Below are 14166 nucleotides of genomic sequence, written 5' to 3' on the forward strand. Positions count from 1 at the left end.
CAGAAAGCAAAAAGGTATGCATCTATATATTTTCCCACTGAAAACCGTTCACATGAACCACAGCTTAGGTGCTCTAATAAGCAGGAAATGGCTTGCTTAAAAGTTTAACATGACCTTCCAGTAGCAAAGTCACCTGCTGTCCTTTCTGAGCCTGGTGTCATATGACATAATTGAACCAAGAGAATCCTGATTCATTGAAACGTTCTTAAACTTGACACCTTTTTAAAAGGAACACAGCTTTCTAATATTCCTTCTTTCGGCCTTTCACTAGAGAAAGTACGAATGCATTCTACACAGTTTGCCTCTCTCTCTATTTTTGCTGGTTGTCTATCATTTATTATATATACTGCATCCTGAGTACTGTCTGCCAGTTTTACAGTTTAGACAGGTGCTATGCTATGTTTTACTCAGTGAAGTGGGCTCTGCACCAAATGGTGATGTTCTTCTGGGATTATCTAATTAGGATTTCGCTCATCCTCTTCCTTTTTTTGTTCTAGAAGCACTCTTATACTCTTCATCTCATCTTTCCCTTTAATGATGTTATGCTTTTGTTTTCTATCACCTTTGAGTACTTGTCTGTTCCCAGATACCACCCTCCGGAACCAACCTTCTACTTTCTTTGGGGATTTAACCAGAATTATGATGATTTGACAAAACTGCCTCTATTCACCCTCAAGAAGAGCCAGCTGACATCATGATCTCATGGTATAATGCCCTGCTGTCTTCACTCCACACTAAGTATCCAATAGGATCTAACCATAATGTTGTATAATTACTCCCTACATATAAAATTACTCCTGACTAGTCCATACCTGGTGAACCTATTCTGGTAACTACCAGTCAATGCCTCCCCCTCAGCCAGGCTCCTGAATCTTTTGAGCCACAATGCAGCCTCAGATTCATGTGGTCAGCTACTTCAAAAATGAAAGGCCAGAGGTAAAAACGTTTAGTTCATTTAGCCAAAACCTGCTGCAAAGCTTCTAGAACAACAGCAACAAAAAATAGCAAACAATACAAACTTCAGAACAAGCTACAAACTATCAAGTAGAACATAAGAATATATTTCAAAGCATATAAAGAACCTAAGAGCACCCTCAGACTGATTTTGTCAAATTGACGTTATTAGAATAAAGCTTCATTGCACTGTCTGAAATAACTCACTGAGATTCTCAAGGCAAACATTATACGAAGCAACTCAGTTTTATAAATATGCTTATATTAGGGAGAAAGTAACAGTTTTTGGCTTCTTTTTTTTCTTTTCTTTTCTTTTTTTTTTGAAAGTGACCTTGAAAACCCCAAGACAGAAAAACTCTAAAAAACTTCTGACACTGTTCCAGGTACCCCCAAATAGAATAAAAACAGGACATGGGAGACCCTGTGGCCCAGAGCTCCAACGAAGCCAGTGCCACTGGCATAGAAACTGGTATGACATCCATCGTCAATGATGGCAATGGCCATGATCTGCAAACAAATCACCAGTGGAGGCTTTCTTGTTTGGCAAGCCATTCTAATGTGGTCATTTTGGGGCTAGTCTGTATAGCCCTGGAAAATTATATCTGACACAGTCACCCACTAAGTAGCACGTTGTGGGGAAATAAAATGCTAGTCAGAAAGTTTAGTACTTCTTCAAGGAGTGAACTACGAAACCAGAGATCTTCATGATGATTAAAATACAGGCCTTCCAATCACATAACTGACGGAATTGAGTCCTGACATGTAACTAACTTCTGGGTGAGTTTTTCAAGTTTTAACGTGACTGAATGATGGCATTTGAATGCTGGCTGTAATGGAAGGGACTTCCATTCATCCTATGAAATGTTTGGGGTACTGGCTGGGGAACTGAAAGTTATTTTTAGGAGATAACTTTGCAGAATCTTCAGACTTGTAATGTATGTATCCTCAAACCTCAGTTGTGAGGCATGTGAACTCCTGCTACAGGACTTTTGGGGCGAGATCAACTAGTCATACATGAAAGAGCCTCAACAAGGTCTTCATGGTTCTAGTAACCTTAGCCTTAGAGAGATGTGGGCATATTTGTATGCGTTTATTACACACACTAACAAATAAACATGTAAAAGGCATTTTTTTTTAATGTTTATTTTTGAGAGAGGGAGAGAGAATGAGCAGGGAGGGGCAGAGAGAGAGAGGGAAACAGAATCCCAAGCAGTGCGCTATTAGCGCAGAGCCCCACGCGGGACTGAAACTTACGGACCATGAGATCGTGACCTGAGCCAAAACCAAGTCAGATGCTTAACCGACTGCGCCATCCAGGCACCCCTAGAAAACAGAAGCCTAGGGGCGCCTGAATGGCTCAGTCTCTCTCTCTCTTTCTCACCCCCAACCTGCTCGCTCACTCTCTCTCTCTCTCTCTCTCTCTCTCTCAAAATAAACTTAAAAAAAAGGGGCGCCTGGGTGGCGCAGTCGGTTAAGCGTCCGACTTCAGCCAGGTCACGATCTCGCGGTCCGTGAGTTCGAGCCCCGCGTCGGGCTCTGGGCTGATGGCTCAGAGCCTGGAGCCTGTTTCCGATTCTGTGTCTCCCTCTCTCTCTGCCCCTCGCCCGTTCATGCTCTGTCTCTCTCTGTCCCAAAAATAAACGTTGAAAAAAAAATTTTTTTTAAAAATAAACTTAAAAAAAAAAAAAAAGAAGCCTAGATATTTAAATTATTACCAGCAAACAGCAAATTATCTAGAAGGAAACAAAACAAACATTTGGTGAGTGCCAGTAATGCCCTGGCCTAGGGCTCTTTCACACATACCTTCTCATTAACTCTCTAAAATATCAAAATGAACTGAGATTTTCTTTTTTCCTGAAAATCATCTTGCCGGATTAAAATTAATAATTAAAGTTTCATTTTTCATAATAATCATGGAGATTAGGCAGAAACCTTTAACACCCACACAAGAGATGTATACAAACATGTGACCAGAAACCAAGCAAAAAGAGGGAAGTTTTTCCCCCAGCTAGATAAATCCTTGATTACATCAATGAGACAGGAATTAGCAGAAACGTTGCTAAGTGTTTCTTCTGCCACCTATGCCAAAGAAACAAAAACATCTGCTTGTACCTGGTCACTAGGAATCTGCAAAATGGGGAGTGAACGCCAACTGATGTCAGTTCTAGTACCCTTGCGCCAGACTCCAGTCTCTGTTGAACAAGTTGAAAGCTGCAGCTGGACCAGCAGAGTGACACAGACTCTCTACTGGCCAAGCAAGATGGTCAGGGGTACACTGGGCTCTTCCATAGTCAGTGTAAGGGTAGTTAGTCTCTGCCTTAAACTGATGAATAAATGTGTGTTATGTTTTAGAGACCACATGCAAGAGGTTTCTGGAGGATAACATTATCGGGCTTCTACTGTTGTCGTTTTTATATACTGGGAGGACAAAACTTATTCCCATCAGACAGAAAAAAACACGCTCTACCAGGCTGCAGGGACCACTTAGCAGAGCTGTGTCCATGGGCTGGAAAATTGTTTCTATCACCTGAAGGGGCAACATAGCCATCTCTCATACTTTACCATGCAAAAAGAGAGGCATTAAGCCTCTTAATTTCAACTGTGACAAACTGAAGTGGATTAAAGCTGATGTGTAATAATTGTTTATTCTATTTGGAATTGTTTGTTCTGTTTAGAAAACACATTGGAGGGAAAGACCTTATTCTAACACCTCCTGATGGCATTTTCCCTAATGGAAACACATGTTTTCAAGAGGACTGTCAACAGGAGTCTGGCTTCATCAATCTCTCTCTCCTTCATAAGAGAAACTGACCTCACATCAAGTTTAGGAAAGTTAAAACCTACTTCGCCTGCATTACTGATTGGTGGAAATGATCTAGTTTGTTGTTAATCATATATACTAAGAAATTAACATATCATTTGGATGCTTTTTGCTGTTAGGTGAAAATGTTATGTTAAAAGTTGTCTAAAACCCAGGCCAGATTCTGTTTCATCAGCTTTGAAAGTTTCAAAAATGTATTTTCCAGTCAAGGTGGTTATTGTGGCTATTATTTCAATTATAAGACTGTCAGGAAGTTTCCTATAAAATATTAGGCCTCTTGGATTGTCACACTTTAGAGCATGTGTTACATTTGAATCTTAAAATTAGATTCTTCCATGTAAAAATTATCCAAATTTACTGGTATTTGATGAGCAGTTAAGAGAAAAGCAATGAGGAAAAAAAGGTAGTAATAACAGATTGCTTATGATGAGGAAATAAAATAGGATACAAGCCTAGTAGAAATTAATAAAAATTTACATTCAAGAATCACAAGTATAAATCCTTAACATGCAAGAAAAAAATACTAGATAATTATGCTCAAATGTTTCAAAACAGCAAGACAGATTTCGGACAGAGAAGAATGAGTATCAGAGAAAACCAAACAGCTGTGCAAAATGGAGTCACTACAAACCCATGGATCCCAACCTCAGGTGGTCTGCCTTCAGTGTGCCCAGCAATCTTTCCAGCTGTCCCTGCAGTGTCTCCTCCCATCCCTCCAAGGTTATTTTAATGTTCCATTCTCTCCTTAAGCCCTGTCTCCACTATCTTCCCACCAGCTCTTGACAGACAACTGGCTTCTAAGCAGAAGCTGGTGCCATCAAGAAGGAGCTCCTTCAACAATCGCCCTGGGAAGCGTGTCTGCCTCTGTGGCTGCCCGCACTGCTTCCTCTCCTAACTCCTTTTGTCCAAGTCTAACTCCTCCACTTGAGTTCAGGACCCCATCCCTTCCTCTCTTGTAAGGGCCTCCCTTTTCTTCAAAGGCGTACCCCCTGGGTTCTCATTTCAACCTTCTTTTCACTCTATACCTGTGCTGACCAATTCACTAGCCACTAGCTATGTGTAGCTATTTAAATTTCAACTTACATTAATTAAAATAAAATGGTAAAAAGTCCAATCCCTTACTTGTACTAGCTGAGTGTGGCTAGTGGTACTGTACTGGACAGTAAAGAACACTGCCAGCCTCCTAAAAAGTTTCACTGGAGAGTGCTGTTCCTTATATTCTACCCACTCCTTGGGTGACCTCTCATTCATCTCTAAGGATTGACACTACAAATCTACCTCTGACTTTAACTTGTACCTTATGTTAAGACAGTAGATTCTAAGTATCTTTTAAAAAGCAATATACCAGTGGTTCTCAACAAGAACCAGTATATTAGAATCACTTGGTGGATTTTTAAAAATATAAATACAGGGCCCCAGTCCAGGTTAATTAAACCAGAAACTCTAGGGAGTGAGGGTGCATTACATTAGTCTAGGATGCATTTCAAGAAAAACAAAACGGAGGATCTTTTTTTTAGGCACCTGAAAGCTTTGTCAAAGTAATTTGCTTTGGTGAGAATTCTCCATATAAATTCCCTATACACCTGTGCCACAAACCTCTCTCGTAACACATTTAGATAGTAAATAAAAAGTCAAACTTCTTACCTGTGTGATAAAATGTGAGAAAAAATAAAAGTACTCCCATGAACATATTACTTAAAAAAGTGACAACTCCACAAGTAATTCCTTCTGGAACTGGGTAGACAGTCTCCACAAAAAGCTCAAAAAATATAGGTATACTGCTATTCAAGAACACTCCCAGGAGAATGCAGGAGGCATATAATGTCACTAAAATGAAAACACAAACATTTTAGTTTCATGGTAGCAACAGTGAGTCATATCAGATAGATCTTCTGGGTATTCTCTTTCAGAAGTATCAGCTCTGGCATTTCATATCTTTTCAATGGTAGTTGATAAAGTTTGACAAAGCATCACATATCTGTCAGCTCTTTGCTCAGGTTTTGTGGAGTAGATAGGAGAAGGTTTTGTTGCCAGATGACCATCAGGATTTGCTTTATCATTTTGGTTTGGATTACTTCAAAGCACAGAAGTGATTTCACCACTATAATCATTTCACCACTATAATATATAATTAAAAGGGTTCTTCTCCCTCAGTCACACTCCTGGCAGACAGAGGTTTAGATAAAATACAGCAACTTAATTTGAAATCTAAACTCATTCTATAATTTTAAAGAAAACTTAAAATCTAAGAATAAATGTAAGAAACATTAAGTGTTCCTAAAAATTACATATTTAAAAGGACTGGTTAGTAATCATCTTCAAATACAAAATAAAAATATTTAGTATGTAACTCCCAGAGAAATGCTAAAAATATAACTAGTCCAGTTTTGGAATTTTGTGTTTTTGGAATTTTGAATTTTATGTCAACAGTTTTTAAAAAATACATAACTTTCTATATGTTAACCAGAATTTAAATAAAAATTTAGAGAAAAAATTAAAAATATGTAACTTTTTAGGAAGATAGAAAAAAAATTTCACCCAGAAATGTATAATAAAGAGTGGTTAGGATCCCAGGTTAGCAATAAAAAGCCCATTAACCCTATTCTGTAGTGAAATCTTTGATCTTTGAATAAGGGCATTATTCTTATTCTTAGAAAAATGTCTAGGGAAATGCACCTCACTCCAAGGAATTTTTTCATAGCTACAAATGTTCATTATTTTAAATTTGAAGGTGAAAAAAGAACCAATGGGGTAAAAATGATATCCTATAGAACACATCCCTTTTAGACTAGTAAGTATATCATACCCACAGATAATAATGAGTAGAATTCATTCTAAGCCTAAGGTTAGCAGGAAAATACATTTTATTTTAAGAATTCTGAAGATCTAATTGGCTTTATTAAATGATTCATAACTGGGCAGCATCCCATCCAGCAAGTAGAGGGGAACTTTGGGGAAAATATTTTATTTTTTCTGGGAAAATATTTTGAATATTTGTTAAGGAAAAATTTTTTGAAAATATTTATTTATTTATTTTGAGAGAAGGAGTGTGCCAGCAGGGGAGGGGCAGAGAGACGGGGAGAGAACCCAAGCAGGCTCCACGATGTTAGCACAGAGCCCAATGTGGGGCTTGATCCTACAGCCTGAGAGACTGTGACCTGAGTTGAGATTAAGAGTCAGACATCTAACCAACTGAGCCACCCAGATGCCCTGGAAAAAAAATTTCTGTATAGGAACCTCAACTTCCATTTCCTCCTCTAATTACACTAGCCTTTCAGGATTATAAAATATTTAGTCATTCTAATAACACAAGTAGCTGGTGATTATACTGATTTTCTTTGACTAGGAGACACATATGAAAAGAGAGAACAAAAGGATGACTGTGAACAAAGAACATACTACTGGCTAAAGCAGTGACCAAATTATTCACAGAATTAAACGGGAAGCATCTGATAGTTAAAATAAATACCACTTAAAATATGAAATAACTTTCAAGATTCTTTTTTTTTTAATTTTTTTAATGTTTATTTATTTTTGAGACAGAGAGAGACAGAGCATGAACGAGGGAGGGTCAGAGAGAGAGGCAGACACAGAATCTAAAGCAGGCTCCAGTCTCTGAGCTGTCAGCACAGAGCCCGACACGGGGCTCGAACTCACGGACTGTGAGATCATGACCTGAGCCGAAGTTGGCCGCCTAACCAACTGAGCCACCCAGGCGCCCCTCAAGATTCTTAAAAACAAAACCCCTCAGGGGCGCCTGGGTGGCGCAGTCGGTTAAGCGTCCGACTTCAGCCAGGTCACGATCTCGCGGTCCGTGAGTTCGAGCCCCACGTCAGGCTCTGGGCTGATGGCTCAGAGCCTGGAGCCTGTTTCCGATTCTGTGTCTCCCTCTCTCTCTGCCCCTCCCCCGTTCATGCTCTGTCTCTCTCTGTCCCAAAAATGAATAAACGTTGAAAAAAAAAAAATTAAAAAAAAAAAACAAAAAAAAACAAAACCCCTCATGCTCACTATATATTTGCTAGACACATATTACATAAACAAATCAACACATTCCCCTTTTCATGTGACTCATTAGTGGGACATTTGGAAATGTAGGGATGGAATGTCATCGGTAGCTTTTATAGCATATTCTATCTACAAAACACTCTATAATAATTTATCAGCCAGTCAGTGGTAATCAGAGCAGAGATGGCTATCGACCCAAACACAGATGAGTCTAAGAGTTCAAAATAAGAGAATATTGAAATAAATGCCAGGAAGAATCAATCTCTTAAGAACCAGGAAGTGCTACTTCTAAAGATTCACAAACTACTAATAGAATCAGCTGTTTCTAGGAAACACGTTTGGAAATAATCCTTTTGACATTTTTATGTCTGAAATATACCCTTACATGTAGTTTGTAATCAGGCAAGTGAAAATGAAAAATTACCACAATATGTATATAACAGAACAATTGCATGTTGTAAAAGAAAGAAAGAATGATAATGTAATGATAAGGATATACAAAAAGAGGACTATCAGTATGAAGTCTTGAAAAGAGAGGTTTGGTTTTATCGATTTTTATCAAGCATGGTAAAAAAAAAAAAAAATGAGACACACACACACACACACACACACACACACACACACACACAGAATTTCTCAGAGAAGCAGAGCTTGGTGAAGCAGGGGACCCCATCTGAAAACTCAAGATCATCCAACTCCCTTGGTTTCATTTCATGTTCATTAAGAATCTTATGATTTTGGTTTCCTAGGTATCTGAATTCTGGAAAGGGAAGAGGAAATCTTCATCACTGGAAATATTAGACTTCTATTATAATTAAACATTGTTGATAGAACTGTAAATAGTTCATCTTCTGATGGTAATTTGAAAATGCTTTTCAAAATAAATAATGTAGTTACTCTTTCACCCAACAATTCCACTTCTAGGTATTTATTCTATAGCTATGCAGGTACAAGATTATAAAGAACACTCATTGCAATATTGTTTGTAGTACAAAAAGATTATTAAATAAGCTAAGTGTCCACAGATAGGGGGTTGGTTGTTTAAAAATGTATCAAACATCAAAGGTGTATTATGCAACTATTAAAAATGGAAGTAACTCTGTCTATACTGATATTAATGATATCTAAGGTACGTAAGTGAAAAAGGTGAAGAGTGTTATTTTTTTAAAAAGAACACACGCACTGCTGTTTGTAAATTTATAGAATTCTCTGGGCAAATACCTAAGAAACTGACATACAGGGTTGCCTCTAAAGAGAAAAACTGGAGGCCACAGGAGGGTAGACATTTTTCATTTTATACCTTTTTCCTATTATTTGAATTTGAATTATTTACTTTGTGCGTATCTTAGCTATTTAAAAACAAAAGAACTGGGGGCGCCTGGGTGGCTCAGTCGGTTGAGCATCCGACTTCAGCTCAGGTCACGATCTCACGGTTTGTGAGTTCGAGCCCCGCGTCAGGCTCTGGGCTGGTGGCTCAGAGCCTGGAGCCTGCTTCCGATTCTGTGTCTCCCTCTCTCTCTGCCCCTCCCCCATTCATGCTCTGTCTCTGTCTCAAAAATAAACAAACATTAAAAAAAAAAAAACTGTATTGTAAACTAACGAAATAGCAGCTGATCCAACCTGCCCCCCCCATGTAAGTTTCTTAGCTCACTGATTCAGAAATGGCTATCACTGAGTGGCAAGACCCCTAGACCTAATGTCTACACCAGGGAGCCACGTAACTCAGCCCTTGTGTAGGATCCTTGACACAAATATTCTCACTTCATTTTATAAGAATTCCTATTACATGTAGGATAGACGAGCTGAGATGTATAATATAACTTCAGAGGCCAGTAATCAAAAAGCCAAGTATTTTCAAGGTGCCTGGTGGCTCAGTCGGCTAAGCATCCAACTTCAGCTCAGGTCATAACCTCACGGTTCCTAAGTTCGAGCCCTGTGTCAGTCTCTGTGCTGACAGCTCAGAGCTTGGAGCCTGCTTCCGATTCTGTGTCTCCCTCTCTCTCTGCCCCTCCCCCGCTCACGCTCTCTCTCCTTCTCAAAAATAAAATAAACATTAAAAAATTAAAGAAAAAGCAAGTATTTTCATTTAATTCTCTCACTCTTGGGGTTTGCTTCTTCTATTATACAAAAATGATGACCAAGAGGTTGTTTTACACTGGATGGATGTGCTGAAATCACTTGTTATTGCATAAAGGATCAAAATAGTTTACATAAGAAAGGGTTAAATTAAGATCATTCATAATCAAAGTGGGGAAAAGTAGCTGTGTCAGGACTGAATTCATATACTCCCCAGTGCTCTGGGACATGCACAAAGTAGAAGCTGATTTGAATTTGACTTTCATTTGAGTTTTTAGTTTAGAGTCTGATACAGTATCTTTATACACTGGTTTGTCTGATCCAGTGGGTGAATGTCATCTACGAAAAGTCAGGCAGACAAGATAATTTCCTGCTTGTCAGAGAGGGCTCAAACTACATAATTGTTAAGTATTTCTATGACTTTTTATGATACTAAAATTATAATAAACTGCCTTTCAATTAAAAAGTCAAGGTAATTTGGCAGAACAAATACAATGCTGATGCAGAGTTTTTTCAAAGAAGTTAATAAAATTTCACAGGCCCACAATTCAAACTGCAAAAAACAAAGTCCTGTGCAACACAGAATACAGTTACAATGGATGTATTTCAAGAACACAAACTGGATCATAACCCTGAAACTACTACCTCCCCCACTCCCGCTCCCAATGGCAAACCAAGTCAGTTAACCTTAGGGACATAAAACTACGTATAAATACATTTTTAGTAACCCAAACACTCAAACCGTAGGTGTCATAAAATAAATCACAAAATTTCAGGTAAGAACTATTCCCATTCAACATTTAATGAGATTCTTTTTTTCATTATTATTATGTTTATTTATTTTTGAGAGAGAGAGATAGAGTGCGAGCAGGGGAGGGGCAGAGAGAGAGAGGAAGACACAGAATCCGAAGTAAGCTCCAGGCTCTGAGCTGTCAGCACAGAGCCCGACGTGGGGTTTGAAGTCACGAACGGTAAGATTATGACCTGAGCCGAAGTCGGATGCTTAACTGACTAAGCCACCCAGGTGCCCCAACCATTTAATGAGATTCTTAAGATATCATTAATAACAAAACAATTTTCAATCTTGGGTTTACATAATTTTTAAGGCATTTTTAAAGCTGTTTTCAAATACGTTATATTTGATCACCTTATCGACCCTTTGAAGCAGGTAAAGCATTTTACAGATGAAGTGACGAAGGTTCTGGAAGTCAAAATGACTTGTTTGGAAACAATGTAAATTAGCTTTGCTAAAAATAATATAATTAAGGTGTACGGAATCTAGCATGAAGCCACTGTGTCAGACTGAAAAACAAAACAAAACAAAAACCCCCAAAACCCCAAACAAGACTTGGTATTTCTTTTATTCAATCGTATTCACACAAAAAGCATGCTTCTCCAATCTGTGTTCAGCACTAAAAGCTCGAAGTGACTGAACATAAATAAGCTAGATGACAAAATAAAAAACCCAAAAAGTTACAAAGAAGATGAACCTTAATCATGATACATGTAAAATAGGTTCAAAAATTATTGTTTAGGTATTTAATAGGGAAAACATAAGCCTTTTTACAAAACCATTTATCAGGCACCTATTTTTTGTAAGCCACTATGTTGGAACAATAAATAGGACACACTGTATCCTCAAATGACTCCTAACCTAAAGGAATATGATCGACAGCTATTGGCTTAGTAGCCATTTATATGCACAGTGTGAAGAAAATAATTATACTTCATTCTTTTTTCTTAAAAAAAAAAAAAAAAGCTATGTCTAACCATGAGAAGCAATAGCCCCCAATATCAGGTGCTGAGTACAGCAGGAAAAGTGGGCTGAAATCTATTAGCAATAGGTTTTAAGGAAAACCCTGACAAAGTATGGTAGGTTTAGAAGAGACTGATTGTGGTGGTCAGTGCTGGGAATCCATGTTTGTTGAGGGCAGCTTGTGAGAACTGGTGGATGCTTAGATTAAGGCTAAGGACAGACAAGACAGGTACAATGTTTTGAGGGTGTCAGTGGAAGAGCGAGGGAGCTGACTTGCCCTGTGGGCTGTGTTGCTCCAAATCAGCTCTCTCCATAGGAGGAAGAATTTCCCAGGACCCAGAGCTGATAAACAATGGGACAGGGAATGGCTTCCTCATCCAGGCGGGATTCCAGTTGCAGTGAGATGGGCATATCTCTGGATTGTAAGCGAAGAGACTCACTTATTGAATGATAAGTTATACCAGATGATAACTGAGGTTCATTTAAGCAGATCAATAACAAATAAATTTAGGTAGAGAGCCTAACTAAAACTAAAACTTTCATAGGTGCTTCTCAGTAGATATGAATAATACAGAATTTCTTTCCAGTTTTATTAGGAAGTACTATAAATAAGAAATAAGATTATAAAATAAGTACAATAAATTTTTATCATGAAAAGTTTTAAAGATTAGAATCAAGAAATTTCCCTAAAGAGTTGGCTTATTAATATACTTTATTGGATAAATTTTATGATTATGCATACTGACTAAATTTTATTTTATGATAAAGTTAGGAAAGCTACCTGGGAATTATTAGATTAAACCTTTATTAAAAATATTTCTACAATCTAAATTAACCTTGATATTACATTTGAAAATACTCCTTCAGGAAATAAAGACACATGTGTAAAGAGAAACAGTAAACATTCACAATATGTTTGTTCATGGGTTTTAGGTGTGTTGAATATACGGGATACACACATACATATGTACACACACACTGATATAACATTTCTATATTGTTGAGCTGTGCCTCTCTTCTCAGCCTCAGAATTTCTTCCTAAAAATGATTGTTGTGGCCTTCATGATCTGCCACTGATTAAAACATGCAGTATATGAAACCGTGGTTTCAAAAAAGTATAGGGCATATTTTGCTGCAATATTCATTAATAGCAATGACTTTATTTATGTTATTATTTTATTTGTGTCCCTTGTTTAGCCTCTTTGTTGGCATAGGTTAGTCCTATAAAGGCTGACAGTTATGTTTAGAGTCTCTTACGGTGGAAGGCAAAGTAGTTATCTTGCAGAAATGAAGCACAACTAATAACCCTTTGAAATAGTGGGCCCAGGGTAGAGATTGGTTGTACTATATCAGGTAGTACAGGTATAGGTTTATCAGTAACTTTTAAGTTCCCAAAGAACTACTTATGGTTCTATAGAAGGCAATGCACAGTTGCATCACGGAACACTGATCACCTGGTCAAGCCCTCTATCTTTCAGAAACAGAGTCTGTTTACAGACTCATTTCTCTTCTTGAAAATCTCCATGGATAAACATTATAGTATCTTGCTCAATAGGTCCTATCAGCATATCATGGCTCTTACATTTAAGATTTTTCACAAATCCATTTTCTTCCTTTAATCCACCTTCTGTTTTTTCCTTCTTGATCACAGAGTCATGAACATGAGTAACAGTCACTTCTAGTTCATAAAGTTGGAAAGAATAATTAAGTCACTTACCTACCTTTCCTTAAAATCCCTAATTTCCTTAAAAGTGTGCATATTATAATCATGCTCATCATCCCTTTCTGAGTTTTCTCATTTCCCCTCCATTTTGGGGTAAATGTATGTTTTTATTTCTTTGCATGCTGTTAAAGTGGGACATAATTATCCTAATAAAAGCAAGATACATGAAAATATATCAAGAGGATCACTCTCTAGCCTATACATGTCACATGCCTTTCAATACAACCGAGTATATTTTCTTTCTTCAAATACCACTTGAAGTCAGCTTGTAGTCACCTATCATTGTCAAGGGGCTCGTGTCTAGCTTATCTTTCCCCCTTACTCCCCACTCACTATCTATGTCTGACTTCGCCAGTGAGGCCTTCCAGTAACTTGAATTAGATAAAGAACCTCCCAAGGCCACTTCTGCTAAAACTCAAATTATATTGTTTCAGTAAACTCAACACCAAAGTGCTAACATTTTTCAAAATGCTGTTTTCAAAGCATTTATCTGTTCAGTGAAAAATGACTGTGTGAGTTGTGGCAAACGGGGCTAGATGTCTACTTTTCAGATAAGGTGAAATGCATTTTCATAACTTTGTATATACAATAAGCTTCAAGATTTTGAAACTCACATTATCTAGTCATGAATTTATTTATTTGCCCTGTTGAAGATACTTCAATTAATAAACATATAACACAATTATAAATACTGAGTCTCCTTAAGGAAATAAAAGCATACTGCTGATAGCTTCCAAGGGGATGTATATATGCAAGTACACGTATCAAAATGGTGCACTTTTATGGGGCACCTCGGTGGCTCAGTCAGTTAAGCCACCAACTCTTGATTTT

At 37.8% G+C, this 14166-nt stretch overlaps 1 protein-coding gene across 1 annotated transcript in view; it reads right to left on the reverse strand.

Annotated features, from left to right (window-relative positions):
- The window catches only part of SLC49A4 (solute carrier family 49 member 4), an 86037-nt gene that overhangs the window by 11067 nt on the left and 60804 nt on the right, over positions 1-14166 (reverse strand). Inside the window, exon 8 of the mRNA XM_030330541.1 lies at positions 5420-5602. Within this exon, the coding sequence (XP_030186401.1) occupies positions 5420-5602 (183 nt within the window). The remainder of the gene's footprint in view (positions 1-5419; positions 5603-14166) is intronic.

This window comes from Lynx canadensis, chromosome C2 (genome assembly GCF_007474595.2).
Source record: "Lynx canadensis isolate LIC74 chromosome C2, mLynCan4.pri.v2, whole genome shotgun sequence".
NCBI classification, from domain to species: domain Eukaryota; kingdom Metazoa; phylum Chordata; class Mammalia; order Carnivora; family Felidae; genus Lynx; species Lynx canadensis.